The sequence below is a fragment of the Peromyscus eremicus genome, chromosome 12, assembly GCF_949786415.1.
Source record: "Peromyscus eremicus chromosome 12, PerEre_H2_v1, whole genome shotgun sequence".
NCBI classification, from domain to species: domain Eukaryota; kingdom Metazoa; phylum Chordata; class Mammalia; order Rodentia; family Cricetidae; genus Peromyscus; species Peromyscus eremicus.
In genome coordinates, this window is record NC_081428.1 from 77,429,328 (window position 1) to 77,456,514 (window position 27,187).

At 43.4% G+C, this 27,187-nt stretch overlaps 1 protein-coding gene across 1 annotated transcript; it reads right to left on the minus strand.

Moving 5' to 3' along the window:
• Window positions 1–390: 390 nt before the first annotated feature.
• Igll5 (immunoglobulin lambda like polypeptide 5) lies at window positions 391–13,669 on the minus strand. Its single transcript, XM_059277760.1, has 3 exons — window positions 13,476–13,669; window positions 4,902–5,017; window positions 391–710 (listed from the first exon to the last, which is right to left on the minus strand). The coding sequence occupies exons 1-3, from the start codon at window positions 13,667–13,669 to the stop codon at window positions 391–393; spliced, it is 630 nt and encodes a 209-aa protein (XP_059133743.1).
• Window positions 13,670–27,187: the final 13,518 nt, after the last annotated feature.

The window sequence follows — 27,187 nt, forward strand, 5'->3', positions numbered from 1 at the left end:
AACTTGTTGGTTTCCCAGAATAAACTTTGGTGGAATCGTGCCTTGGTTTATCATTAGGACCTTTGGAGGAGGGGTAGATGCTGCTTATATCTCCCGTAGGAAGGGATTTTAGCAATAACATTATGTCCCAGAAAATTCACAGATTATGAGCTCTCCCCTGGGTTAGTTTCCCACTGGGTTCCAGAACTCCCAAACTCTGAAGTTCCTGGGCATGCAAGTGAAATATGGCATGGAAACCAATGAGATAGAGAAGACTTTTTGTGGGTAACAAGATATTTATTGAGAATTGGGCACAGCAGAGGAGGTGGGATGGTTAGTAGTTTAAAAAAAAAAAAGACCTTTTCTGGCACTTCAGATCCAGGACCTTGAGGCTTCAGGGAGGATCAAGGTCTAAGAACACTCAACAGGTGACACGCTCTTCTCCACAGTGCTCCCTTCATGAGTGACCTGGCAGCTGTATCTGCTGTGAGGTGTCCACTGGTGAGATGTCAGTGTCAAGTAGCTGCTGACCATATACTTGTTGTTAGTCTGTTTGGAAGGTTGAGTTGTCTCTACACCCTGTGTGACAGGGATTCCATCTACTTTCCAGTTCACCACCAAAGTGCCTGGGTAGAATTCACTCACCAGACACACTAGTGTGGCCTTGTTGGGCTGGAGATCCTTCAGGGAAGGCAGGAACAGAGTGACCAAGGGGTCAGACTTGGGCTGACCTGTGCAGATAGAGAAGGGGATGAGAGTTGTCACGGGAGAGCCCAAGTGACAGAGAAGCACCCTCTCTCATCAGGAGCTTTGTGACCATTCGTGTTTCATCCTGTGATCCTGCTTCCTTCTTCTTCTCTATCCCTCAAGTCCCCTAGAGAACAGACATCCTTGTGGGGGGGCCATCCCTCAACCCTACATTACCCCAGAGTGCTCTTGAGTAGGATCAGCAGGAAATATTAGATAGAAGGATAGAGGGGAGAGAAACAGATAGAAAACACAGGAGAGACTTGGGAGGGCCTGGATCCTAATTCACCGGGCCTTGACTGTCTCTGCCCTAGGGTATTTATAGGAATGCCAAGGGGTGGAGCAAAGACCTCCCCCAGCATAGCCAAGTGCAGACCATCTCAGATACCTGCACTCAGGTCCATGGTCTAATCATCCTCTCCATGTAGACATGCTGGGTAAAGTCACTAGGAAACCTGAAAATGGGCTCCCACAGGTCCCCCTTTCTTAATGTATTAAAAATAACTCCCCATCAAGAGCTTACAGCAATCTTCATAGCTGTCACGCCTTCCAGTATAGGAGTACAGGATGATAAAGACGGCATTTCTTTTTTGGACTGGGTCTAAGGTGACTACATCAGTCTTAGCTGCATCCAGCCCTTTCTAAACCAGAAAACTATTGATGCAACTGCAAACTTAAAAACTCCCTTAGCTTCATCATTAACATTAACAGGTTAACATAATTCTAACATAAATATTGCTATATATAGTTACAATTCTCTCAATCTTACAACTTGAACTCTTAATAGAACCATTTGAATTTCTTGCTAATAGAACATAGGATAAACTTCTGATGTTTTCACATCAAACTTAAATACTTCCTTGACTTCACCAAACCATGGTGTGTCAATATCAATAGGTTAACATAATACATGACCATTACTATACACCATTACAATGCCTACAAACATATATTCAACCTTAATTCACTCATAACTCCCCCTTTTCTTTATAATTTTTTAAACAAAATCTTGATTCTAGTTAGAAAAAAAAACAAATTTCTCCATTTAGATAACATGATGACATAAATATTATTATACACAATTATAATTCCTACAAATCTATATTTGAAAGTAATATTCTCAATCTAACCATTAACACTTTAAAACCTTTAGCAAAACATCCAAAAGCAGTTTCTTAATAAAACTCTTTATACTTTAAAGCAATCTCTTAGTATATCCATTTGCATTTCTTACTAACAAAACATAACATTAATCCACTTAAATAACAATGAAATATTTTTTAAATTAAATAGACTAAGGAATATTAACTCTCCCTTTTCTTTATAAATTTTTTTAAACAAAATCTCAAACCTAGTTAGAAGAAAACCCAAACTTCTCCATTTAAACAGTTCCATTTGTAACATAAAACCAATTCTATAAGCAGTTCCATTTATATATAAACAGTTTCATAAAACAGTTTCAGATCAATTTATAGTCTGCCTCCTGGAAGATCTTCCAAAAAGCTGTCCTTAAGCCAGCAAACATCAAGGGAAAAAAATTCAAGACACAGAGTAAAATCCATCTCTTGTTCCCCAGACCTCCCTGACTAAAACTTAAGCATCTGGAGAGCAAGGCTCCTGACCCCACAGGCAAAAGTGTCATCTGTGGCATTCAAGGTGTGCCAGGGGAGAGATTAAAAAAAAAAGTCCAAAAACACAATTGCCAAGTGCTGGCACTTGCTGACTCCAGAATGCTGTTGGGTCCCTGTTCTAAGTGTGGAAAAAGGCCACAGGCTAGCAAGTGCCCTGCCAGGCCATCGGTAGCCTTGTTGAAAGTGCCACCTAGAAAGACAACTGGTCAGCTCACTGCCCCCCCCAGGCGCCAAGACATATGCAAACATCAAGCTAAGACCTCCAGCAGACCTAGGCTTGGCTACAGACATGGCAGGGAACCTAGAACACAGCAGGGAAGCAATTCATTTCTTTCCTTCTGGACACCAGAGCCACTGACTTGGTCCTGGGAGTTTTGGGATGTCACCTCTCCTCATTTCCCTATTGTCGGGGTAGGGAGGACAGCCTTACCCACCTCATCAGATTTAATTGCACTTTCAGGGTTACTTAATGGGAAAAGACTTCCAGCTAAGATAGGAGTTTCCATGTGCCTCACTCCAGACCTACCCGCCTGTGTTTCTCACGTGAACACAGACAGGGCCCTGATCTTTGCCTTGTCCCTAATTCCAAAGAAATAAGTTTTCATGCACCACAAGCTTTTCTCTTCCCCGATCCCTGTTCTAACTCATTGTTCAGCTAATGGTACAGGACCACTACAGAACTGGAGTCCAGAGATCACCAAGTAAGAAACTGTAACAGCTAAAGGTATTTACACCCCCAGACCCAAAAGTGTCTGGGGCTACAAAAACAGACTTTAATCTGGGCCCTACAAAAACAGACTTTAATATAAACATCTGTTACTGTGAAATGCTTTTAACAGTTGATCACCTGTCTCCTGGATGCCAAACTAGTAAAGAAAACAGGTGCCTTAAAATAATCTGTCTCGGATAAAGCTTAATATGTTCCAATCTCTCTGTCTCTCCCATTAACACTAACCAATATAAGCAGAGTACTAAACACCACATATGGTCACTAATCTTCTCATGGCTGCTTCTTAACATGTTCAAAACTTTTCTCAAGCTCCAGAAACCAGCTTAAATCCATCTGGACAGGTCGGACCTACTTCAGGCTTTTTCTGTCTCACCAGCATCCTGTCAGATACAAAAACAGCCAGAGTGTCGTGCCAAGCCAAGAAAGATGCACGGCTCCAGGATGGAAAGCCCATCATCCAACAACACCTGTCTACCTCGGAAGACTCCCCTTCCCTATTCTCCCCAAGAGCAAACTGATGCCCTCCAAGTCAGCTGGAAGCAGTTTTTCTGGAAGAAATGATGCCCCTCTTCCTATCTACTTGCTTTTTTTTTTATAATAAACAAAAGTCTGGAATGTAAGGATTCTGTATATGTGCAGCTCGGGGTCTTATCTGGTGCCTTATTATGTCATCAGCAGGCGACTGCGTCCCAGCCTAAAAGCCAGACATGCATCCCCATGCTCTCTCTCTGCATCTGCATCTCTCTGGCTCTCTCTCTCTCTCTCTCTCTCTCTCTCTCTCTCTCTCTCTCTCTCCTTCTCCTAATATAAAGCTCTAAAGGCACCACCGGGTTCAGTCGTGACTGTGACCTTTCCACACAGTAACCAGTGCCAGCCACTATCACAGCACCAGCCACAATCCCTTTCACTAATCACAGGTGATTTTCCTATAGAGGTCCAGATTGATCTAATTTTATCCTTACAGAAAGAGAAACTGAAAAAAGTATGTTCTGAAAGGCTTTTTAGTTTCTTAGAGAGAGAACTCTCCAAGGAGCTGACACTTTGTCCACAGTGGTTACCTGACCACAGAACCCTGCACTGGCTGTGTTCCTGGGGCTCCATCCCCCAGACTATGATGATAGTGACCCCATGACCACTTCAGAAGCTCTGGTGACTCCTGATTTCACTTAGCATCATTTGCTCCCTCATTCCTCTCTAAGCCTAAGGACATATGAGGAAGATGGACAAGTGAAACAGCTAGCCAAGTTAGCCAGCAGGCCTCAAGCCTGAGAGAGCCCAGGAACAATAGTCTATATTTTTTCCCCAGTAATTATCCTGGTAACTAGAATCAACCAGGTTCTAGTTACCTTGTCACTCTGAGCCTTTTGTGTGCCCCCATGACCTTGTGGGCCAGCAGAAGATCGGAGTGCTACAGCCTAGACTGAGCCAGATCCCTCTCCTGGCCTTGGTAGTTTTCCACATGGAGTATCTAAGCTCTGATGGTTGGGTTCATGGCACCAGCCACATATGTGGCCATATTATGTGGCCATCTCAGTTTAGATGGACATCTGGGCCTCAGTTCAGATGCTGGGGTCTAGTGGTCTTTAAGGCCTGAAAATCTCAGTCTTTGAGCCCCATTGGGCATCTGCCTCAGAAGAGTAGATGACACTATTGGGGTCCTTCCTGCAGTTTACCCTAAGACTACTGCCTCTCCCTCACCCACAGAAAACAGCACATGTCAGACTGTAAGGCTAGGGAAGGCAGATGGGAAGAACTCTCTAGAGGGAAAACAGACTTTTCTGAAACGGTTGAATGAGATCCTGAGAGCCACTTACCCAGGACTGTGAGCTGGGTCCCTCGACCAAAGACATGCCATGACTGGTGCTCAGACGGAAACCCACGGGGCCAGCACCTGGGGCCTGTTGCCCGTGGGATGGTCTGGAACAGGAACCTGTTGGGTGAGACAGGCACAGGACTACAGTAAATGAACTATGTCCTTGGCAGAAATTAGATGGACGACCAGTATCCCACAAGTCCCGCTATCCATCTGCCTCTTCCATCTCTGAATTTTTCAGTGTTGATAGCAACACCAGGCCCAGAAGATTCTCAAAAAATTCCTGTATGGTGTATCTTCTCTGGTGGGTGTGGTGGAACCAGGAAGTTCTGTGTGTGTGTGTGTGTGTGTGTGTGTGTGTGTGTGTGTGTGTGTGTACATGCACACATGTGTCTTTTTACAGTGTCTGAGTCTCTTCCATATCAGCTCCTCATGATCTATCCAAACCAGCTTCCTCCCAGGACCCAAACACACTATATTGTGGGGATTCCAATGCTTTCATTTCCATCATGAGGCCTTCTCTGATCTTTCAGGCTACTTTTTTATTGATTCATGTATGCATCCATCTGTGCTAGCAAGTCTAATGTCAATTTGACACACAAACTAGAATTATCTGAAAGGAGGAAACCTCAGTTAAGAAAATGCCTCCGTAAGATCCAGCTGTAAGGCATTTTCTTAAGTAGTGATTGATGTGGGAGGACCCGACCCATTGTGGGCATTGCCATCCCTTGGTTGGTGATCCTAGGTTCTATAAGAAAGCAGGCTGAGAAAGCCATGGGGATCAAGCCAGTTAACCCTTCCACAGCTTCTGCATCAGCTCCTGCCTCCAGAATCCTGCCCTGTTTGAGTTCCTGTCCTGACTTCCTTCAATTATGAACAGCAGTGTAGAAATGTAAGCCAAATAAACCCCTTCTTCCTGTGCTAGCTTGAAAGAAAATGGCCCCCAAAGGGAATGGCACTAATGGGAGGTGTGGCCTTGTTGAAGTAGGTGTGGTATTATTGGAGGAGGTGTGTCACTATGGAGGTAGACTTTAAGGTCTCACATATTCTCGAGCCTTGCCAACATAGGAACTTGACTACTTCTCCAGTACCATGGCTGCCACCATGTTGCACCATGATAATAATATACTAAACCTCTAAAAATATAAGCCACCCCAATTAAATGTTTTTCCTTTATAAGAGATGCTGTGGTCATGGTGTCTCTTCACAGAAATAGAAACCCTAAAACAGAAGTTGGTACCAGGGACTGGGGTATTGTTGTGATAGGCCTGACCATGCTTTTATTTGAAGAAATATGGACCTTGGGACTGTGGATTAGAAAAGCAGTTGAATGTTTTCAATGCTGCTTAATGGGCCATCCTAGTAGAAACATGGAAGACCGTGGTGCTGAGCATGATTTGAACTGTAGGCACCTGGATCAAGAGGTTTCAGAGGAGAAGAATGTTAGTTTGTGGCCTAGAGATCATTCTTGTGATATTTTGGTGAAGAAAGTCGCTGCTTTTTGCCCTTGTCTGAAAAGTCTGTTTAAAGCTAAAGTGAAGAGTTTTGGATTAATTCCTTTGGCAGAGGAAATCTCAAAACAGCCTACTATAGACTCTAGAATATGGTTATTAGTGTTAACTCTGATGAAGATTTATAATGAAAAGGAGCAAACTGAGCAAACAAAAATACAAAATGTACAGATTGAGAAAAGGGGCACCAGGAAATGGAATGGAGCTAAGTCCTGTGTTCAAGGAGATAAACAGATTAAGAAATGGAATAAAGGGAGTGGTGATCTCAGGGCAAGATCCCACTCAGCTAAGTTTCCAAGTTGTAAAAGAAATTAAAGAAAAAAAGCTTAGAGCCAGGTGTGGTGGTGCATGCCTTTAATCCCAGCACTCAGAAGGTGGTGGCTGACAGATCTCTGAGTTTGAGGCCAGCCTGGTCTACAGATCCAGTTTCAGGACAGCCAAGCTTAGGCAGTGAAGGAAACCATGGAAAACAGAAAGCTGGTGAAGATGTAATTGAAGGAGGGGCCATGTTCCAGCCCCAGCAAGCAGCAGAATTTGGCAGCTTCAGCCATGTGGTTCTGGCTTTAGAGTCAAGGATAGAAGAAAGGCATGATGGAATATTCCTCCACAACTAAGGAAAGCCACTGAAGTCAGGCATGTGTCAGGGGTGTCCCTGCATGGAGGCCTAAAGAGGCCATTGTGTGAAGCTGTGAAGGTAAAGCATGGATTGCCTTGGAGAACCTAAAATGTTGGAGATGCCAGCCATGGGATACCTGCTGAGGAAAGCTGCTAACAGGAGTGAACCAGCCCTGAGAGAAGTATGCTGCAGTCAACAAAGCTAAAAGGAGTTGGAGATCTGAAGAGTGTTTTGACATCAGACATGGAGATGCAGAGTTTGGAGTTTTGCCCAGCTGGTTTTCATTCTTGCTTTGGTCCAATATTTCCTCACTATGCTCCCTTCCCTATGTTTTGGAATGATAATGTATAGCCTGGGCCATTATATGTTGGAAATATGTGATCTGCTTTTTGGGTTTAATTTCACAGGGGATTACAGTTAAGGGATTGCATGAATTTCAGGAGAGACTTTTAACTTTAGACTTTCAAATAAATTTGAGACTATTACAGACTATGGGGACTTTTGAAGTTGAACTGAATGCTTTTTTGCATTATGATATGGCTACAAGCCTTTGGGGGCCAGGAAGTGGAATGTGGTGGTTTGAAAGAAAATGGCCCCCAAAGGGAGTGGCACTATAGGAGGTGTGGCCTTGTTGGAGTAGGTGTGGTCTTGTTGGAGTAGGTGTGGTCTTGTTGGAGTAGGTGTGGTCTTGTTGGAGTAGGTGTGGTCTTGTTGGAGGAAGTGTGTTACTATGCTCAGCCACTCCCAGTGAAACAAACCACTTCCTGTTGCCTGCAAGCCAAGTTGTAGGACACTTAGCTACTTCTCCAGCACCATGTCTGCCTGCACATTGCTATTTCCCACCATGATGATAATGTACTAAACCTCTGAAAAATGTAAGCCATCCCAATTAAATGTTTTTCCTTTATAAGAGTTACTGTGTGGTGATATATTGTGTACCAAATAAAGCTTGCCTGAGGATCAGAGGACAGAGCCAGCCACTAGATTAAACATAGAGGCCAGGCAGAGGTGGCACACACTTTTAATCCTAGTACTTGGGAGGCAAAGATCCATCTGGATCTCTGTGAGTTCAAAGCCACCCTGGACTACATGAGATTGATTCAGTCTAGGAGAAAAACAGAGCCAGGCACTGGTGGCACACACCTTTAATCCCAGCACTTGGGAGTCACATGCCTTTAATTCCAGCACTTAAGATCTCATGCCTGTTATGATATATGCACTGGGGACCCTGGCTGGCCAGGGTATCCCACATGTGCAGGGAAACATGCTGGCATGCTGGGCAGATGCAGTGGTGGGCAGTGGGCGAGACACACCATGTAGCAGCAGTGGCTGGTGGTGGACATTCATTCACAACCCAGGTGCTGCATCCTCACCGATAGAGTTCATTATAATATAGAGATAAAGAGACGGAAAGACAGAAAGGAGAGGGAGGAAGAGAAGAGAAGAAAGGAAAAGCGGAGGTGTGCGCACCTCATGGCAGGGAAGAAAGAGAGCAGAAGAGAGAGAGGAAGGGGAGGGGTTTTTCCTTAAAATGAAGCTTTTATGTCAGGATGCATTCAAGGGGTGGGTCAGAATATTAACAATGCCTTTGCTGCCAGTATTTGGGAAGCACACACGCCATTAATCCCAGCACTAGGAAAGAAGTGAAATGACTGAGTGGAGAAAGGCATATAAAATGTGAGGAGACAGGAACTAGTGGCCTTTTAGGCTGAGGATTTAGAGGCTTTCAGTCAGAGGATTCGTGGAGACAGGATCACCTTCCATTAGGTCTGAGGATTCAGCAGTGGTGAAAAGTCTCTCTAGTGGCTTGTCCCTTTGTCTCTCTGATCTTTCAGCATCCACCCCAATATCTGGCTCCGGGTTTTTATTATAAGACCATTTCGATTCGTGCAACATTACCATGCAGTGTGGGTGAGGGAAAGATGCCCTCCTTGCCCCTCGACACCTACAGCAGATGAGGGAGCTGACCCTCCCCCTTACCAGCTGCAACATTCAAGAAAGCAGGCCCTGCTCCTCACCTAGGCAGCACAGTAGAGATGACCCTGTTGGTGGGGATACAAGTGAGTCAGCCCTGAGGATGTGAGTGGGAATGCTGGCCATGCCTCCCTCATCTGCCATGAGGTAATGAGGGTGAGGGAAAGATGACCTCCCCTCCTTGCCCCTGCCACCTGCCACAGGTGAGGGAGCTGACCTTCCCTCTTACCAGCTGCAGCACTGGGAAAGGCAGACCCTTTACCTTGCCTGGGCAGCACAGTAGAGCTGACCCTGTTGACAGGGGTGTGTGTGAGCTTGGGATATCTGGCCTCACCCCTCATTTCCCTTATGGTGGAGGAGGGGGGAACACCCTCACCACCTGTGGCAGTTGGAAGGGCTGGCCCTAAGGTCATAAGAGCAGGAGAGATGTCCCTGTCCTTCACCAAATGCAGCACTCAGGAGAATGGCCACTGCACGCTGATCAACCCTGAAACTACCCAGGCCCAGAACCAGCGTTATGAGTTGGCCCACCATAACATCCTCCCCATATATGATCTGCTGGAGCACAAGAAGAGGCACGTCCTGCAGATCCAAAGCTGTAGGATCTCCATGACACAGAGCAGCAACAACAGGATATCCAAGTGAGGACCCAGTATGGATGGTGTAGCAGAATCAGAGGCCTCAAACCAGACCAATGACTCTTTGCAATGAACACTTGCAAGTAAAGATATATAGACAAAAAGTTTTACTATGTGACTCACTGTGTCACACTATAGCTTCCATGACAAGATTTTTCCATTTACACCATCTCTACCTGTTCTATCCAATGGCATTAATACATACTCATACTGTTGTGGGCCCTTCCCCACCATACAGCTTTTCTGTACTCACTGGGCAATAACTTCTCATTCCCCCACACCTGCCCCTTGTCACATTGACTCTGCCCTGTCTATGAATCTGCACATGAGAGGCACTCTATGACAGTGTTGGTCCTCTGGGGTCAGGCCTACTTCACTGAACATAATGTCTTCAAGTTTCTTCCACATTGTAGAAGATTCTTGAATTTTATTCTTTGTTAACTAATACAAAATAGATTTCAAAATAAGTAACAATTGCAACCTACTATCACCTACTAAAAGTCATTCAAAATTTGTTTCTCAGAAACAAAGTAATTTTTTTTTTTTTTGGTTTTTCGAGACAGGGTTTCTCTGTGTAGCTTTGCGCCTTTCCTGGAACTCACTTGGTAGTCCAGGCTGGCCTCGAACTCACAGAGATCCACCTGGCTCTGCCTCCCGAGTGATGGGATTAAAGGTGTGCACCACCACTGCCCGGCATAAACAAAGTAATTTTTACAGCGTGGCTAGGAGATACTTACATGACCAGCAGTTGTGCTGGTTAGTATCACATCAACTTGGCTCAAGCTACAGTCATTGGAGAGGAGGGAGCCTCAACTGAGAAAATGTCTCCATAAGATCTGGCTGTTGAGCATTTTCTTAATAAGTGATTGATGTAGGAAGGCCCAGCCCATTGTGGGTGGGGTCAGCCCTGAGGAAGTGGTCCTGGGTTCTATAAGAAAGAAGGCTGAGCAAGCCATGGAGAGCATGTCAGTAAACAGCGTTCCTCTGTGGCCTCTGCATCAGCTCCTGGCTCCAGTTTCCTACCGTGTTGGAGTTCCTGTCCTGATTTCTTTTGATGATGAATTGTGATGTGAAAGCATAAGCTGAATAAACACTTTCCTCCCCAAGTTGCTTTGGTCATTGTATTTATCACAGAGATGTTTACCAGATTCTTAAGAAATGGTCATTTTTGTGCTATTGTGCCATATATGAATTTCAAGATGTTTTTCTGTTTGTTGGTTGGTTGGTTGGGTGGTTGGTTGGTTGGTTGGTTGGTTGGTTGGTTGAAACCGGATCTCACAATGTACCCCTATTTAGTGATGTGGGAATCACTAAATAGACCAGGCTGGCCTCAAACTCAGAGACTGCCTGCCTCTGCCTCCCAAGTGCTGGGATAAAAGGTGTGCACCACCACACCTAGTCCTATAATTTTCTATTTATGTGAGAAAAAAAAGTGATTGAATCTTGATAGGGGTTACATTGAGCCTAGTCACTCTGGGTAGTATGAACATTCACGACTGACTTTCTGGCAACGGTGCCATAAAAATTCAAGGTGAAAATTAGCACCAACAAATGGCCCAGACAAAGGGACGGACACTTCCCTACCTCATACCACACACACTTCCCTACCTCATACCACACACACTTCCCTACCTCATACCGCACACACTTCCCTACCTCATACTGCACACACTTCCCTACCTCATACCGCACACACGAACCTCATACCGCACACACGACCCTACCTCATACCGCACACACGACCCTACCTCATACTGCACACACGACCCTACCTCATACCGCACACACTTCCCTACCTCATACTGCACACACGAACTGATCAGAGGTCTCAGAATAAGAGCTACAACTTAAATGGTGGTGGTTAAATGAAAATGATTATGAAACCTAGTTTACAAAAGAAAGTCTTAGGACTCTTCCCCAGAGCTGCATGTCATCTACCTTGAACATAACCTGGAAAGGAAAATGCCAATAAATCTGGAGTAGGGGGATGCCATGTCCAATTGAGGTCAGTTATCACCCTGAAACCGAAAGTTAAGTGAATGCTTGCACCTTGGAAGCTGAGATCCCTAAGGCCTCTTTTCTCTTTTAGTGCCCCAAATGCTAGAAGCTGGTTTTCATCTTCCAGGAAAGAGGCAGTAAGAACCAGGTCAAGGAGAAATTCAATGATGTTGATGCATCTTGCCAAATTACCCAGCCAAGATCACACTGTAGTGAAGACCACAGTCCACCATCACCAGTATTCTTACCGTGTCCTCTGCACAATGTCCCATTCTCAAATAAAAGCAGACAGCTAAACACCGTCACACGCCAGAGGAGGCTTCTAATAGGAAAGAGTAGTTTTTCATATCAGCATTCAGTTTTTAAACACAAGGACTATAGATTCGTGTGCCTTCTTGTGTCATTTGGTAGCTTGTGTTTTTAATTAGTTGTGACAAAGTATTTCTGATACACACCTTAGACTATAGCACCTATTATGATGCCCTCCACCCTGTCACAAGTAATGATTTCCTTACCTAAAATTCTTAAATACTTCAGGCTTGGGGGGGGGGGGGGTTGCACATGTCTGATCTGATCAAAAATGTATTTATATTTGACATACACATATAATAGTCTGGTAGTATTTTCATACAACATTCCCAATGTGCCCACATTTTGACTATAAGGCCCAAATGTGCAGTTCTCCATATGCAGGGTCATGTTTGCATGTAAAGCTTAGGAGTTTGGAACATTTCAGATTAGATATGCTTAACCTATATGAACAATAATTTATAATTTTGCTTTTCTTTTTTCCATTTTCTTGATCATTTCTAATGTTTGTTCGTTATGATTTAATGGAAATTTTTAATTTTTCATTAATTTTTTTCTTTAGCTATAGTTATAAAAAGTGGGATCCTGCTCAGTAATAAAAGAACAAAATATTCATAAAACAAGTTGGATAAATTGCAAAAGTGTGATATTGAACTATAGAGATCAAAGGTTATATACACTCAGATTCCTAATCTTTAAAAAGAGAAAATGACTAGTGGTCCCTCCACCCACCTGATGAGCATCCAGTGACTCAGGCTGAATGAAGAACACACAGTGCTTCCCTGTGCAGAGGAGCACAGCTGTGGTGCAGCTCAGACCAGACCATCTTATTTTCTGAGACAGGGTCTTGTCCTGAACCTGAAGCCCACTGATTCAGCTAGACTAGCTGGCCAGTGAGCCCCAGGGGTCCCCCAAACTTCCCTAAGCTAGAATTAGCAGCACGACCTACCACCTCCCATTGTTTGCATGCACACTGGGAGTCTGAACTCAGGTCCTCATGTCTGAGTCATCTCCATGCCCCCAGTTTCCACTCCCTCCACCCCAAGACACTTCCATAACATTTAATGGATGTTTTGATAATTATCTAAGAATAAATTTCTAGAACTGCAACTACTTGACCAAGACAAACACACAGTTAATTCTAAATGAATTAAGACAGTGGTACACTAAAATGACCTGGGGTCATGGTCTTAATTCCAGCTACTCCAGAGGTTTAGGAAGGAGGATGGCAAGTTCAAATCCTGCCTAGGCTACAGACAGTATGCCTGGGAAACCTAGCAAGACTTTTTCTCAAAATTAAAAAAAAGTGGGGGCAAGAGGGAGATGGCTAAGGATGTGGCTCACTGGTAGAAAACTGGCCTAGCACAGCAAGGTTTAAACTGAGTTTAGACTATCATTGGCACAAAGCCCTCCTCTCAGGCAGACCCTTCCTTCTCATACCTCTGGCCTTAACTGCCACCTTGCTAGTCACTCACTCCAGCCTCCAGTCCATGGGCACACTCATACATCCCCACAAACAAGTCCCTTACCTGCCTGGCAGGGTCCACAGTCTAGGCCTGCTGCTTCCCGCTGAAGCTCCAGGGCCCATGGCTCTGCTCCTTCCTGCTGATCCTGGGGGAAGTACATGCTGGACACCATCTACTAGGCCCAACAGCAGCAACAGAAGGAGAACTTTGCACTGCCTGGGGATGGTGCCCAGTGCCTGTCCTGTTCTGACCTTCATTGTCCCTCAAGTTCAAAGTCAACTCCAGCCCCTCTTGCAGTGTAGATTTCCTGGCAAAAGGCTTGTTCCTCCTCTGATGGCCAGAAGCTATTCCCGTGCAAATGGATCTGTGTAGCCAAGCCCCAGGTTGGCTCTGGTTCCCACCAGCAGCAGGCACCCTCTAATGCCCACGGTCCTCATCTGTCTCTCCCAGAGGGACATCTGCAAACTACCCTGTTGTGGTTGGGATGTATGCTCACACCTGCTAACCCGTCCCTGGAGCTCTGGGTGGCTCTGCCTGACTGATATCCAGGTCCCCAAGGGCACCCTGGGTCTGTGGAGCAGGTCCCCAGGGCTTAGAGGGGCCACAGAGAGCAGCTGAACACCTGCCCAATGGAACAAGACTCTCTAAAGCCTTAATGCCAGGGATGTGGGGTGAGGTTGTAGCTAATGCAGGGATGTGAGGTGGAGTTGTAGCTAATGCAGGGATGTGGGGTGCAGTTGTAGCTAATGCCAGGGATGTGAGGTACAGTTGTAGCTAATGCAGGGATGTGGGGTGGAGTTGTAGCTAATGCAGGGATGTGAGATGGAGTTGTAGCTAATGCAGGGATGTGGGGTGGAGTTATAGCTAATGCAGGGATGTGGGGTGAGGTTGTAGCTAATGCAGGGGTGTGGGGTGAGGTTGTAGCTAATGCAGGGGTGTGGGGTGAGGTTGTAGCTAATGCAGGGTCAGGGGGCTCCTTAAAGCAGAGGTTTAAGTTCAGTGAAAAGCCACTGGTCTGACCCAGGAATCATGATACAGTAATTAGAATGGTGTTTAATGCACCATGTTCAGCACCTGTAGATCTCATATCCCAAACCCAGACACCCCAAATCTTTACAGATAACACCCCGTATCTGTAAAAGTATAACTGATACACACTAGCCACTCATGGTGGCACCATTGCAGCACTGGGGAGGCTGAAAACAGGAGGAAGGTGAGTTCAAGGCCGTCCTGGGACATCCTGGGACATAACAAGATCCTGATGCAAAAGAAAGCAACACAAAACAGAGAAAGCAAATCAAAATTGTACAGGAGTACATTACATGCTCATCGGACACGCCCTATGTATGCATTGTGAAATAACTTGAACTCTTATTTGTCTTTATGTATGATCAGATCGTGTACATTTTCAGTGACCTATTGTCTTCCTGTGGCATGGCAGAACTTCATAACTCGTCTGTACAATTTTCACCCAAAGCCCATGAGCTTCTTCTCCAGCTGTGGGAGCATTCGCTTGGCCATGCCAAGACTCCCCCCATCTATCCAGCCACATTGTGGGATTGTGTAACAAGCAGATGTCTTGCTTGTCTCACAGAGATCATGAGGGCCACAGTGAGTCAGACTCCATGGATTCATGAGATTCTGCTTGGATCCCTCTGTCCTCAAACACTGCAGACCCTGAGGGACAAGCACTACATCTTAGAGTGCCCATGGTCCATCAAGACAAGGACATGTTACCAGAGAATAGAGTGTGAGTTCCCTAACAGATGTGTGAAGTACAGGGGGACTTCTGGTACAGTCTAGCTTTCCTTCACTTGAGGCACATGGCCTTTCTGCCTACTTTGGGCTCCTTATATCTTGGAGATTGAAGGAAGGATCCAAGGGACATTAACTAAGTTGCTCCACCCCCAGAAACCCTACATCCTAGGACTCAGAACCCATTATTCCTCCTTGGAGCAATGATAGATCTCCAGACCTTCCCAACTGTTCTCTAAGCCCTGATCCTATCATGGCCTCTGGTCAAGAAGCAGCTACAAACCACAGCTGCCTGCAGTTATCCAGATGTAGCCATCAGACCACCCCTCACTCAACACTCAAGATGCCTGATTCTTCTCTCTTCAGGTAAAGGATTGTCTCCTATCCAGGTACCTCAGCCCTGCTTTCTCCTTTGGCTCCTGCCCACCTCTCTACTCAGGGCCATTGAATACTCATCTACACAGACTGATTTTAGAACAGCTACGGAACTGCTTTTTCCAAGTCACACTTGTTGATGCTCTAGAAGTTTCCTGGCTTTCAGAAACCCTGACCTGTTCCACAGCTCCCAAAACCCTCTCTGAGGTGGCTTCTGTGGTTTTTGGAGGGCATAAATCATCCTCCAAAGCCTGGAGATCTTGAGGCTTCACTGGACATGAGAACAATAGTGTAGCAACCACTGGCAAGTATGGAGGCCAGTGTGATGATGAAGTCTAAGTATCCACTTGGCTGGGCCACAAGAGCCCAAGAACTTGGACAAACGTTAATCTTGATGTTTTGGATAATTTTGGTGAAATTAATATTTAAATCATGGACTTCAAATAATATAGATTCCTTTTATGATATGGATTGCTTCATCTAGCTTACTGGAGTACAGAGATTGAATTCTCCTGAACAAGAAATTTTGCTGGCTGATGACTTTGAACATGAACAGCAATTCCTCCCTGGGCTTCCAGCCTGACAGCCTCCTTCAGATTCTGAACTTGCCATCTTCAAGCTGTGGGCATCAATTCCTGAAAAATCTTAATCTCTCTGTATTTGCACACACACACACACACACACACACACACACACACACACACACACACTATTTTGTTTCTCTAGAGAATGCTATTGATAAATCAGCTATGTCATCTAATATCCGTGGAGTGCTCACTACAATCTCTCATAGATGGGCTCATTGAAATGCAGGGGCTTGTACTGGTACACTTCCTTCCCAAGCTAGGAAGAAATAGAGGGTCCTAAGTCCAAAAACACTAAGCCTTTTATGAGTCACAAATATCTTTGAAAATGTGAGGAAAGCCACAGAAAATCTTCCAGAAAACAATATATGCCTCAATACAATGCTGCTTCTGACCCCTGGGGCTCCACAGTTAACTACACATGTGTTGGACTTGAAACTTGGGGAGAACAGGAAGCGTTAACATTCACTACAGCTTCCCTGGTGCACTGAACCCTGAACATAATGGCACTCAGTGGCTTCAGGATTCACAGAGTTTAGTCCAGACAGATGTTTCTGATCAGGTGTAGTCAAGGCTCTCTCAACAGAGAACCACAGAAAGATCAAGTTCAAGTTTCAGACAGAAGATAAATCTGGTCACTGATACCTATCCCCCTGCTCCTAGCAGAGGCTGGCTAGAACCATGGGTACACATCCGCAGGACTCACAGTGGCCTGGGCAGAGGGTCAGTGGGATGAACACCCACAGATGACCAACTCTGCCCACCTCCCCTGCCCTGCCAATACTACCTGAAAGAGATAAACCAAAACCCACAGCATCTGAAAATGCCAAACCTGGGCTTGGCCTGAGCAGAGCCAACAGCACAATACTGAAAAGAACCCACAGAGGAGATGTCTGGTTGCATGTGCTAAACAAGATTGCCACCAGAGGCCAATCAGCTCTTCAAAACTCCTATGTCAGAAACCACTAGGACACACACAAGTGCCATGTGTGAGCATAGAGAAGAAAGCAAATACTTCTCCCTGACACCACACTCTATGGTGTGGATGTAGTTTGCCTTCTAAAAGTTCATGTGCTCAAAGCTTTGTCCCTAGTGTGGCAATCCTGAAGATGGTGGTAGCTTTGAAAATGTGGTGTCTAAGGACTGTGGAGATGGCTCAGAGGCTAAAATACTTGTCACATAAGGGAGAGGTCCACAGTCTGAACCCCCAGAACCACATAAATGCCCATCTATACTCCCAGCACTCTGAAGGTAGAAAGTGAGGATTCCTGGAGCAAGCTGGCTAGCTAAACCAGTTGAGTTGCTGAGGTCTAGGTTTAAGTGAAAGACCCTGCTTCAGCCGTCAACTTCTGACCTCTGTACACCACACACACACATATATATATACCCACACACATATTAACATGTACACACAAATACACATGTACAACAGAGGTAGAGTCTACTGGAAGGTGATTGGGTAATTGGGGAATTCTCCTATGGAATGGTTTAGTGGAACAATACCAGAGGACTGCATGGAGATCGTAATACTTGTGAGGCTAAGAGTCCTATAACACTTAAAGGGGCAAGGTCCCAATATCTGCACAAGGATGTTAAGCTTGTAGGGCCAATGGTTCTAGTGTCTGAGATCTGCACAGGGATGTAAAACTGCTAGGTTCAAGGGTTCTGATGCCTGGGTTTTCCTGGGATGATAACATTTGTAAGGTCTACCTATTTTCCCATTCTGTGATACTACTCACTAAGGGAAATGAAAGCATTTAAAAAGATTTCCTTGCCCAACCACAAGTCCTATCCACATAGAACAAGAGTCCTCAACCAGCTGATTATCTTGCTCCCAATAATAATCTTTGATTTGTAACGTAACTGCTTAGAACTCCTAAATGCAGGAGGCACACCTCACCCACTGGCTTTTCCTAATGAGTCTACCCAAATCAGGTATGCTGTGCTATCTCCACTCCCAAGCCTAGCTCTGCCCCCACAGCAGCTTCTGCACTGGCCCAGCCTGAAGCTATAATCTATATCAGACCAAGAAAAGAAGTCCACATGCCCAGGTCTATTGAGAGCCGCTGGTAGCAAAAGTCCATGGAGTATACAGCAGTGACAACTAGAGTTCAGAAGGTCAACCTATCAGAACTAAGGGTTCTTTTAGAGGAAACCATCACACAAGGTATTAAGGAATTACTGCCTTTTGAATGAACTGACTGTCTGTTGTTGTAAACTTCTTGTGCAATAATAGCTATGATTTTCCACATTTACCATGTATTTCCATGTGATGTGTACATGTAATCTCACGATTACATCTCAATCTTGGGCACAATTTTCCCTATACATTTGGGGTAATTGAATAACTGTCCCCAGCTGTGTTTATTTTTTATTAACATACATCTGTCCAAGGCTATTCTCTGAATAAAAGTATTTCAGCAAAGATACCTTTTTCCAAGGACAAAACTGCACATAAGTAAACATTAGCTCATCTCACTTACAGATAAGGGAAAATAACCACTAGCAATTAAATCCTCAACTCCTTACCTTCACCCCAGGTTATTTATACAAGACCCTAATTTAAGAGATTGACTGCTCACATTCCTGAGATGATGTTTTAGGTGATTTAAGGTGATTACTTCCCACAGACCCAAGGAGATTGCCATCAAGGCCAGGCAGGTGATAGGTGCCAAGCTTCTTTCTTGTGCAAATTAAGTTTTAATTCCTCCTCAGTCAAGTGCTATTCCTAGATTCCTTAATTGATCTTAGCCTTTAGTTGACCTTACCAGAGAACTCCCCTTTAGTCACTCCCCTTTTGGATTGTAAGTGGAAGCTGACATTTATTGCTTTATGTGTGGATCCTTATCACCCATCTCTGTGACCCTGAAAACTTCAAGCCTCGCATTGCTTTGCCAAAGAATTACTGCATGTGTATATATACTGGTTCTCTGAGAGCACGAGGGAGAATTAGATTGAGAAGAACAAAGATGAGGACGGAGATGGAAAGAACTAGACAGAGATGAGAGAACAGCAGAAAGGACTGAGAGCAGGAGGGACTGAGAGGAGCTAAGAATGAAAACAGAAAAGTAACTGTGTAGGTAGAATTGACTTAGAAGAATAACTTGAATGGACTAAAGAACTCAATGTGCTTAGATTCATTTGATATCCCTCAGATTAGAATCCTGGCTGGTTGTTAGACTCTTCCATGGACCCTGGGAGAAAACAATAAAGGCTGGACCTTTTATTGGTTTTGGTACAGGTCATGTCACAAAAAAAACAAACAATATGAAATACCAAGATAATATGTTCCCCCCTCTCCAAACTCATCCACTAGTCCTATAGAAATGTTCTCCAGTGAGAATTACTTAGATAAACCTCAGTACATAGACATTAAGAGAATAATCATAAACTTGAACAAAGAATCCAAGGAGATTAAAGAAGACATAAAAAAAACTCAATGAACTTAAAAGGGGTATAGCAAAAAACACCTAAAGTATGTCCAAGAAAAGACAAATATATAGATAAATAAAACGATAAAGATAACACAAGCTTCAAAAGCTTATTTAAATAAAGAGCTAGAAATATTGAGAGCTCAATCTGAAATGAAAATGGAATTGAAAACTCAATGACCCCATCGGAAAACTCAGGGGGAAAGCCTTATAAGTAGGATAAAGAAGACAAAATCTCTGAATTTTAAGATAAAGAAGAGGAATTAGACCACACAAGCAAAGAATATGAAAAAAATATTTTAAACACATGAAAGAAACATGCAAGAATTAACTGGGGAGAAGGCAGGGGGGCCACGGGAGGGGGAGGACAGGGGAATCCATGGCTGATATGTAAGATTAAATTAAATTATAAAATAAAAAATAAAAAAAGAATTATAAGATACCAAGAAAAGATCAAATAAGCATAGATGAAGGAGGAGAATACAAAATCAATGGCATAGATCAGATCTTCAACGGGATTACAGAAGAAAAACTCCCCAAATTAAGGGGAAACATACACATACAGATACAAGAAGCACTTAGAACACCAAAAAGATGGGACCAGAAAAGAAACTCCCCGTATAGGTCAGGGTTCTCTAAAGGAGCAGAACTGATGAGATGAATATCTATATAAAGGAGCCTTATTAGAAGAACGTTACGTGCTGTGATCCTCCTAGTCTACCCATTGCTGTCTCCCAAGAATCCAACAGTTGTTCATTCCATGAGTCTGGATGTCTCAGTTGTCGGAATCCTGAAGAAGTAGGCTCTAACACCAGTGAAGGAATGCTTCTGTAGCAGGTTAGAAAGACTTGTCAGGGAGAGTGAAGGCAAACAGGCAAAAAGCAAAAGCCCCCTTCTGTTGCTGCAGAATTTCTCTCCAGCTCCCGCCGCCAAGTCCCACCAGTCCCAGAGCCCATTTATAAAATAAACACACAGACTCTTACATTATTTAAACTGTTTGGCCATTAGCTCAGGCCTATCATTGTCTAGCTCTTACTCTTATATTTAGCCCATTTCTATTAATCTTTACTTTGCCACATGGCTCGTGGCTTACTGGTACTTTACATCTTCCTTGTCCTGGCAGTGGCTCCAGGCAGTCTCCCCTATCCTTCCTCTTTCCTCAATTCTCCTCTCTGTTAGTCCCGCCTATACTTCCTGTCTGGCCACTGGCCAATCAGTGTTTTATTTATATAGAGTGATATCCACAGCACTTCCCCTTTTCTTCTTTTTTAAAAAGGAAGGTTTTAACTTTAACATAGTAAAATTACATATAACAAAACAATTATCGAGCTAGAATTACAGTTACAATATTAAAGAAGATATCCTATCTATCTTATATTTGTGAGTTTAAGGTTTTATATCTAACTTATCTTTTATCATAACTAAGGAAAATTGTAAGTATCTAGTCTTCAACCACATCAAAGACCTCAGAAGGATATAACACTACCTGAGAAATGGGAGAAGGATGCAAGCAACTTTTGGGAGTCTTGCAGGGTAGACAGAGACAGCTGACAGCCTGGACAATCATCCAAAGTTCTCTTGTAAAGTTGGGGCATCTGTCTTCAGCCCACAGGCCTAGAGTCTCTCAGTCACTTTTCTCTGTGTCCTGTAGAATGTCTGGCAGTTTCCTCTGCAAAGCAGGAACCTGAAGGACCATCTTGTCAAGCAAAGTTCAGTGGTCACCTTCCTATGGGTTCTGCATGTCCAGTTGATCAAGCAGTCCAGGCAAGAACAGTTTCTTGTCCAAATGGCTATTTTTGTCAAGGTGAAGATAAAATCCATATGGAGTGTCTTTGATGCCCATATTCCTCTCTGAAGTAAATTGGGGCTGTCAGGAGCAGACATGTCTCACTGTCCAGAAAGTCTAAATTTTTAAAACATTTTAAATGCCATATTCTGTAGGTCTTTGAAGTGTTTGAAGACTACCTATCTATCTGAAATATATCTATGTATACCTAGAAAACTTAACTAACATGGCTACAAATATGATTATCATAGATGACTGTGGTATTGTATTCCCCCAAATATTGTGCATGCTAATAAACTTATCTGGGGTCAGAGACAGAGCAGCCACAATATTAAACATAAAGGATAGGCAGTGGTAGCACACGCCTTTAATCCTAGCATTCCAGAGGCAGAAATCCAAGTGTTCAAGGATACAGCTAAGCATGGTGACTCACGCCTTTAATCCCAGAAAGCAAGCCTTTAATCCCAGGGAGTGGTGGTAGAAAGCAGAAAGGTATATAAGGCATGAGGACCAGAAACTAAAGGCAGCAATTCAGCTGAGACCCAATCTGGATGAGGACTCAGAGGCCTCGAGTCTGAGGAAACAAGACCAGCAGAGGATCTGGCGAGATGAGCTAGCTGTGGCTTGTTCTGTCTCTCTGATCTACCAGCATAAGTTTATTAGCATGCACAATATTTGGGGGAATACAATATCACATTTAATTTAAAAAAGCTTATAACTAATACAAGAAAAATTATATCCAGTAAGTACATACAATATACAGTCAAGATTACATTAACGATGTCTAGTCCATTAACATTTGACAGATTCAGATAAAAACTCCATTATATATATTAACAATGTCCAGTCCAGTAACATCTGATAAACTCAGACCAAAAAATTTTCATTACTTATCTTATTTAAAACAAGTAGTTCCTTTTTAAAAGTAGATCCCATAATCTCCCTTTTTATCTTATCATATCCATATTCTCTCTTTTTTCTTTTCATAATACATTCAGTAGTCTACCTTTTGTCATTTTTATATCTTCCCCTTTTTCTTCAGTGTAGATTCAGTGATCTACCTATTTATCCTATTATTTCTTTATCTTTTTTCTCAGAGTAGATTCAATGATCTATCTTAGATGACTAATTATTAATCTATTTTTTAATTATCCATTATGATTTTAAATGAGTTACATAAACATAATACCTCAAACAAGAATAGAAATATATATACAGGCCAGGCGGTGGTGGCGCACACCTTTAATCCCAGCACTCGGGAGGCAGAGCCAGGTGGATTTCTGTGAGTTCGAGGCCAGCCTGGGCTACCAAGTGAGTTCCAGGAAAGGTGCAAAGCTACGCAGAGAAATCCTGTCTCAAAAAAAAAAAAAAAGAAAGAAAGAAATATGTATACAGTATAACAAAATTAAGTTTAAACTTGTATCAATAAACTAAAATCCATAGCAATATAAAACATTTTAAACAAGTTGTTACTCTTTAAAAGTAGGTTCATAATCTAACCTTTCATCCTATCATATCTATATGACCCTTCTTCCATGTCCTTTATATGGGCCCAGGTGTGGCCTAGGTTTAGGGCGGGTCTTTTGACCTCATATGATCCAGATTTAAGGTAAATCTTCTCACTTCAAATGATCCAATCAAGAAAAGTCCATGACAGGTGTGCACAGCTGCTTGGGTTTGTCGTTAATTCCAAATGTAGTCAAGTTGACAACCAAGAACAGCCGTCATATCCCCACAGTATACTACAGTTAAAACACCGGATAGATGTACAGAATAAAGAGAGGGTACATGCAAGAGAAAAAGCACAAACTACATATGAAGGAACACCTGTTAGGATTACAGGCGACTTCTCAGTGGAAACTTTAAAAGACAGAAGGGCCTGGAACAATACACTTCAAGAAGACCATGGATGCCAATCCAGATGACTATACCCAGCAAAACTTCCTACCATGGTTGAAGGAGAAGGAAAAACCTTACATAATATAAACAGGCTAAAAGAATTCATATCCAGGCCCATCGGTGGTGCACGCCTTTAATCCCAGCATTCAAGAGGCAAAGCCAGGCAGATCTCTGTGAGTTTGAGGCCAGCCTGGTCTACAGAGTGGGATCCAGGACAGGCACCAAAAACTACACAGAGAAACCTTGCCTCAAAAAAAAAAAAAAAAAAGAATTCATAGCCATCAAATCAGACTTATAGAAAGTACTAGAAGCAATACTTCAGTGTTTCAATGTGAAGAGAGAAATAAGCACAGCTCATAGATCAGTGCCTTGTTCAACTATCATCAGAGAAGCCTCCTCCTGCACCAGACGGGAATAAATAGAGATCCACAGCCAGAAACATGCAGAGAGAAAGACCTTGAAATACTCAGCCCTAAAAGGGATGCCTCCATCAAATCTCTCCCCTCAGGGCTTAGGGAACCCTAAAGAAGATGAGGCAAAAAAAAAAAAAAGTGAAAGAGCCAGAGGGGATGGAGGATGCCAGGCAATCAAGGCCTTCTAGACACAGCAGAGCTGGTGCACGTATGAACTCCCAGAGACTATGACAGCATACACACAGCCTGCATGGGTCTGCACCACATAGGGTCCTAGAGCTGAAAGGAGTGTACACATACCCGTCCCTAACCCAGAAGCTATCTCCACTTGGTAGCTATTTGCAAATGAAATATTAGTTTTCTCCAAGGAAGTCTCACTGGGGAAACAAACCACTCTTAAAGAGAGGCCCCATGCCCAGCAGCAGATGTCAGCACAAAACAAACCCAATAGTATCTTTGGGAGGGCAGGTGTTGTCTTGTAAAGTCAGAGCGTGTGGTGTGTGTGTGGGGGGGGGGTATCCTTCAGGTCCTTTGTGTACATATTTTGGCTTCCAGTTTCGGATTTTTATGGGATTCCTGAGTGTTCCAACATGTGTGTCTCTGTGTCTATATGTGTTTCTTGTGCTTTTTCTTTGGCTTTTTTTCTTGTTTGGTTATTTTTTTTCTATTCCAATTTGTTTGCTTTTTATTTATCTTATTGTATTTTATTTTATTAAACTATCTTAGAATAAACCTATTATTATTCCTTAGATGCCTGTTTATTTTCTAACAATAGACAGAAAAGGTATAGGTCCAGATGGGAGAGGAAGAGGGGAGGAACTGGTAGGAGGAGGAGGAGAAACCATAATCAGAATATATCATATTTAAAAACCTTTTTTCAATAAAGGAAAAAATAAGGGAATGATGATTACAGGAACCAAAAATGCTCATTCTTCAAGACTTTTATCAATTAAAATAAACACAATATTCAAACTTCATAATTCCACAATGACTTTAAAAATAAGCAACTCTTTGGAAAAACACACCTATGTAATAGAAATACAAGAAAAATGGGAAACTTTTTATAGAATACCAAAAGATGATATCAAAAGTTTAATGGCAATTGTAGCTATATCAACTACTCTGTCTTGTCCCCATATAGACACTTCTTTTGAAGACCTAAAGGACTACATTTCTATCTCTGACAGAGGTCCTATTAGACCATTGTGGGTAACTGGCCAGAAAAATCTCATGTGGGCTCAGAGGTGCCTGCCTATGCGTGTTGGCATGAGAAGGGGTAATAACACACTCTTCAAAACCCTATTTTACAGAAACTGGTAACAAAAAGGAGACTGTCCATAACTTTATGGTGATGTGATAATTTGATGGGAGCAATTGCTATAGACATGATCATAACATACTTATTCAGCATGAAGTTGAATTCATATTCTTATGAAAACATGAAGAAAATATTGACTTTAATAATGATATTCAAGGGACAGCTGTAGTTGCTCTAATAGGTCTTCTTACAGTCCTGACCTCAGAATGTAAAAATCTTATTTCTTGAAGCAGGATGCTGCTCTTAGAACTGCAAATCTAAAAAATAAAAATAAAAAAACAAGCAAAACAAAACAAAAAAAGAACTGTGAATCTTATAGTTACATCTATGGTAGAAAATGAATCTGAGTGGAAGAGGCAGGAAAAAGACCCAGATGTTCAATAAAAATGGCTTACTAGTTAACTGGGACAAAGTACTTAAATATATCATTATCAGACACACTTGCCCACTCAGCTCTAGAAAGTGTATTGGCCGGGCGGTGGTGGCACACCTTTAATCCCAGCACTGGGGAGGCAGAGGCAGGCGGATCTCTGAGTTCGAGGCCAGCCTGGGCTACCAAATGAGTTCCAGGAAAGGCACAAAGCTGCACAGAGAAACCCTGTCTTGAAAAACAAAAAAACAAAAAAAAAAAGTGTATTTACTCCATTTGAAAAATAAATGTGAAAAAGTCTTCGATTGTTATGAAGAGTTGTGGGTGCTGACCGGCTTTTTACTCCTGATGTAAACAAAAGCAGGGATAATTTCAAAGAGAGATCTATGATATTTCCATTCAATACCCACACAGCAAAGTCAGAGGGAAGCCTGAAGAACCATTACCACTTGCAAAAGGAAGGTATTGCCAACAGCAGTCTTTGGGTGCCAAGATGGGTGACCTTGGCACCAGGTCAAGGAAATGGCACGCATGCAGTTCTAGTTATGGCATTGACTGCATCATTCTCTATTGAACACCACACTTCCCAGATATCCAAAAAGGCACCGGAAAGACAACTGATGCTGAATGGTCAGTGCCCGCGATCCCAGCACTGGAAGGCAGAGACAAGAGGATCCCAGGGGTGGCTCGACAACCGTTTAGGTGAATCAGCAGCACCTGGTTCAGCGGGAGAAGGTAGAGACAGAAGCAGACACACAATGTCAATCTCCGACACCCATGTGCACATACACTTGTATGGATTTGATAACCAGTGCCACAAAAACAAATGATGGTCAAACATTGTGGCACAGGATTGCGATACCTGTACTTGGAAGGCAAAGGTTGGCGGATGAGGATTTCAAGGTTATCTTTGCCTACATAGTTTCAGTTTGAGCCAGCCTTGCACCAGATGAGATGTTAACACAATAAACAAAACAAAAATATCAAAACAGGAGGGATACAGCAAAAATAGTACTAAGGGGAAAATTTACACCAAAAATGCTTATGGAAGAAAATATATCAAATTAATAATGTAGCACTAAGCCTCAAAGAACCAGGAAGGAAAGGCCAGGTAGTGGTGGCTCACGCTTTTAATCCCAGCACTCAGGAGGCAGAGGCAGGTAAATCTCTGAGTTTGAAGCCAGCCTGTTCTACAGAGTGAGTTCTAGGACAGCCAGGGCCATACAGAGAAACCCTGTCCAAAAAAAAAAAAAAAAAAAGACAGAAAGTTGCAGGTGAATGGATGGAACATTATATTGACTCTAGGAGGGTGACCCTAGCAAAGACTCATAGCAATGTGGGATATAGAGCCTGAACTAGCCATCTCCTGTAACCAGGTAAGTCTTTCAGTGGAGGGATTGGGACCCAACCCAGCCACACAATCGCTGACCTACAATTTGCCCTGCCAACAAGATGTGCTGGGGGAAAGGTGGTGCAGAAATAATGGGAGTGGCCAACCAAAGACTGGTTCAGCTTGAGCCCCACACCATGAGAGAGAGCCCACCTGACACTGCCTGGAGGGCCAGGACCCAGGCAGGATAGCCCAGAGAACTAGGATAGAACCAAACATGACTGGCAATAAAAGAAAAGAAAAAGTCAATGAAATGATTCCCAATGATTCTGCTATCCTCATAGACTGGTGCCTAGCCCAGTTGTCATAGAGAGGCTTTACCCAGCAACTGATGGAAACAGATGCAGAGACTCATAGCCAAACATTGGGTGGACCTTGGAGAATCCTATGGAAGAGGGGGAGGAAGAATTGTAGGAGCCAGGGGGGTCAAGGACATCACAAGAAAACCACAGAA